The sequence below is a fragment of the Dipodomys ordii genome, unplaced genomic scaffold, assembly GCF_000151885.1.
Source record: "Dipodomys ordii isolate 6190 unplaced genomic scaffold, Dord_2.0 Scaffold80, whole genome shotgun sequence".
NCBI classification, from domain to species: Eukaryota; Metazoa; Chordata; class Mammalia; order Rodentia; family Heteromyidae; genus Dipodomys; species Dipodomys ordii.
The window spans coordinates 8,125,825-8,129,688 of NW_012267296.1; the positions used below are offsets into that span (position 1 = coordinate 8,125,825).

Here is a 3,864-nt window from a genome sequence, read left to right on the forward strand (position 1 = left end):
GCGGCTAGACCAGAATCCCCTTGATCTTTACCAACAATTTCGTTGTCGTTTTGCACCAAGCAGAGAAAGTCGGTCCATCCAATCCCTTTACCGCCTCTCCCAGGAGGTTGCTCTCACGGAAACCACTGGGCAGTGAGCGAGAGGTGAACTGAATGAATCAGGAGGCGCTGGCCCAGTCAGTCGCCAGCGTCTCCGGGTCGTTGCCTCTAAGGAAAGCAACCGTTTATGAAGGCAAAGTCTTTTTCTTCTACAAGAGCCGAGGTCTGATCTTGCAGGCTGTCAACCTGCAAGGTGCTCTACACGCAGGACTCCAAGACCCCGGTGTGTGCAGAACCATTCCCGTGGCTCAGGTCACCTCTTCCTCCGGGCGCCACCACTTAATTCTTCTGGGGCATCGAATCTATCCCGTGGAAACCTATAGTAGCTCCTCAGTTCTAGGAAAGTGGGTAGAAAGCTGGAAAAATCGCCTCTCCTACTTGGCGCTAATTTACAAACCCAATTGGTTTGAATATACTGCCCATCCCACGCACTGCACCGCCAGGGGTGTGTGTGTTTGGGGGGGGGGAGGGAGAACAGAACCAACATCATCAACGACTCTCTCTATTGTATCCTTTCCTCTTCCTAAAGATTTCGGGTGTGTAGTGGTGTGTGGGGAGGTAACCATTTTTCTCGCTCCACTTCTCAGCCTCCCCTCCCCTTATAAGCAATTTAAAAACCATCAGCTCAATGAAGGAATAATAATAATAATAATAGTAATAATAATGTCGAGTGGTCGATTAGATACAAATTATCTCACAAATATTGTGTACAGCTTGTAGTAAAACACTGCAGACATTTAGAAACGCTATAGAAGTTTTAAAAAAATGCAAAACTAGTCTATTGTAAAACAGATTTCACCTGAAATACAGCTGCTATAACCAAGGCGCTGAAAGGTTATTCAGAGGCACACATCTGTCTTCCCCCTCCCATCCCCCCCGCCCGCAGGTTACCCCACTTCTTGCTCTTCCTAGAGAGGAGCAACCAAACAAATCTTACTCAGAGTAAACAATATGTATTGATCAGCAGAAATTGGAAGGAAATTGCTCAGGCAGCAGGGAATATGAGGTTCCCCCAACCTGGACTGCAAGTGTTTAGGAGTTGAGATGCCTGAACGTGAGTATGTTTCCTTTCTTAACATAAGTTAGTAACCCCTGTGAAAGAAAGATAGAAAAGGAGAACCAAAGGGAAAAAGAAGGCGAGCTAGAGAGAGAGCAATAATGAAATAATGAAAGGAAGAGAGTAGAAAAGGAACCCGCACTGCTCCCAGCGCGGCCGGCCGCCTGCTCGGTTCCTCCAGTCAGAGATCGTGGCACGACGTGTCTGTCTTCACCGTGTGCGAATAAACCTCATGCGGCTGCTGATCCCCTGGAGGAGTCATTCTTTTCTCTTTTTGTCTGCGATTACAGAACCAGACACGCACCACTTCTTTCTCCAACTGGAGGCTGTCTGCCAGCGAGGAGATCTCCTGCGCTGCAGGCTTGGGACACTTGAGGAAATGCGTTTCCAGTACGCCCTTGACACTCACCTCGATGGAGGTTCGCTTCTTGCGCTTGCGGCCCTGGGCAGCGATCTTGTCAATACTTGTTGGGCTTCCAGTGGACGAATCTGCCTCCTCTAGCCACTTGTTCAGCAGGGGTTTCAGCTTGCACATGTTCTTGAAGCTCAGTTGCAAGGCCTCGAACCTGCAGATGGTGGTCTGCGAGAATACGTTGCCATACAGTGTGCCCAGCGCCAGCCCCACGTCAGCCTGTGTGAAACCCAACTTGATTCTTCTTTGTTTGAATTGTTTGGCGAACTGTTCCAACTCATCAGAGGTGGGTGTCTCCTCGTCCGAGTGGTCCTGGCAGTGATGTGAACCCAGCTCACCGTGGTCTGGAGGCTCCCGGAGCACCGGGTGCAGGCTCTGTGTGGAGGCAGCGGCCGGCGGTGGGGTGAGTCCCCCGTGCTCCAGCATGCCACTTACGGTGAAGCCCGGCTGAGAGTACACGTTGAGGGGTTGGCCGCTTGACGTGATGGACGCGTTTGGAGCTGGGCTCGCTCCCCAGGCGTTCGGATGGTTAGTGTGCGGCGAGTGGTGAGCTACGTGTGGCGAGCGATGATGGATGATCGCACCCAGTTGCAGATCTTCACGCCCAGGCTTCACGTCCTGCTGATCCAGGGGGCTGGTGGCCAGCGTAGAGGACCACGGGCCCCCATCGCTCAGACTGGTCACCCAGTGGTGCCCGAGGGGATGCCCATTGCTGGGAACTCCCTGCAAGTAATCACTTTGGAGAAGTTTCTGAGGATTGCGGAAAGGACTCCCCTGCTGCATACCCGCAGAGTCCGCATGGACCAGGGAGCTGGAACTGAGAATGCTGTAGGGATTCGAGGCAGCTGTGGCCATGGTCGGTCAGGATCCCCTACTAGTTATAATGTGGCAAAGGGAGCAGCTTCAGCCTTTGACATCTATGGTGCGGGGGAGCCAAAGCCTAGAGTGCGAGTTACCGGCACCCGCCAAGGCCAATCGCAGTGCGACTCGGCCAGGCCAGGCGTGAGCACAGCCAATGACGGCGCAGGAGGCCGAGCTCTCTTTCCAAATTAGGCTGGGGAGGCTCGGGAGTTTCAGCGAGCCCCAAGCAGGAAGTGAATCAATCTTTCGGCTCCATTGGCTCCCTAGCGCAGACTAGCAGCGGCTGTTTTGGTTAACCCTTTCCCTTCCTTTCCCAGTGTATGCGGGTGTTTGCTGAGGGGAAGGGTAGACGAGAGGGTGGTATTCGTGAGGGTGAGAGAAGGGGTGGGGGAGAAGAGGCAGCAAACTGGGGTTTAAGAATTCCCTTAGGTTTATTCGGACCAACGTAAGGGGAGAAGGGAAAACGTAAAACAAGTTGAAATGTCATTTTGATCTTAGTGCGTAAAGACTTTTCAGACAGCATTCCCCGTTAGTGTGTGGTGGGGACTGCAAAACAACACGCAGCTACAAACTTTTCGTAAAGTAACGACTTCGAAAAAAACCTAAATCAATGAACTCACGACCGCAATAGACGGTCTTTCCATTTATTTCACTTTCATTTAATCATTTATTTTAAAAATCCGAAAGGCAATCTAAGAAAAAGATTCATAGTATTTTCTAAAAAAATAATTTAGAGTGTGAGGAACTGTATGATTTTAGGTGACAAATTTTTAATGTGAGAGTGGCAAAATTCAATTACTTCTACGTTTGTTTCCCTGTTTGGGCTGTCGTTTGGGAAGCTTGCTTTATTACCGCTCCAAAGTCGTCTCGTGTCAGACATCCTACAACTGGTCTTAGAAGCGCTCAAGTCAGCAGTCCTTATTCACACTCCATACCTTCACCGGACCCGTTCCCAGTAAGTGCACCACAAGCAAACACTTGTGATATTGAATGCTGTCTCCATTAAGTTAAAAAAAAACCTACTCCTCTCCCCACCAAACTGAAGAAAATGTAATCATCCACTATACCTAAGAAATTCAGAAAGAGAGGGCTGTTTGACATCAAGTGTATCCACCCCCTTCTCGATCCCCACCAAGCTTAAATTTGCTTTCAGCTAGGAAACACAGTACTGTTTTGACATTTTGTTTAGAAGAAAAGAGTAAAGACTTGTATCATTCAGGAAATATTTGCATCATTCTTAGCTTTTATAAGTTAGAGAAGGACAAGTCCCTGTGCTCCACAACCCAATGCAAAGGCGTTGCTTGGAAGCAGAGTTGGAGGGAAATGCAAAGATTTTAGATTTACTGTAGCTAGGAAAAGGCAATGTCTGATATCCAACAAGAAATCTGAAGTTTAGAAAATGACCTTTCGTTGAATGATTTTGGAGGTAACCTAGC

The 3,864-nt window shown here is 49.2% G+C and overlaps 1 protein-coding gene across 1 annotated transcript; it reads right to left on the reverse strand.

The window, feature by feature from the left end:
• Positions 1-1,321: 1,321 nt before the first annotated feature.
• Positions 1,322-2,491, reverse strand: Pou3f4 (POU class 3 homeobox 4). The gene has a single exon (XM_013024990.1). It carries the CDS (start codon positions 2,420-2,422, stop codon positions 1,337-1,339), a length of 1,086 nt encoding a protein of 361 aa, XP_012880444.1. The 5' UTR covers positions 2,423-2,491; the 3' UTR covers positions 1,322-1,336.
• Positions 2,492-3,864: the final 1,373 nt, after the last annotated feature.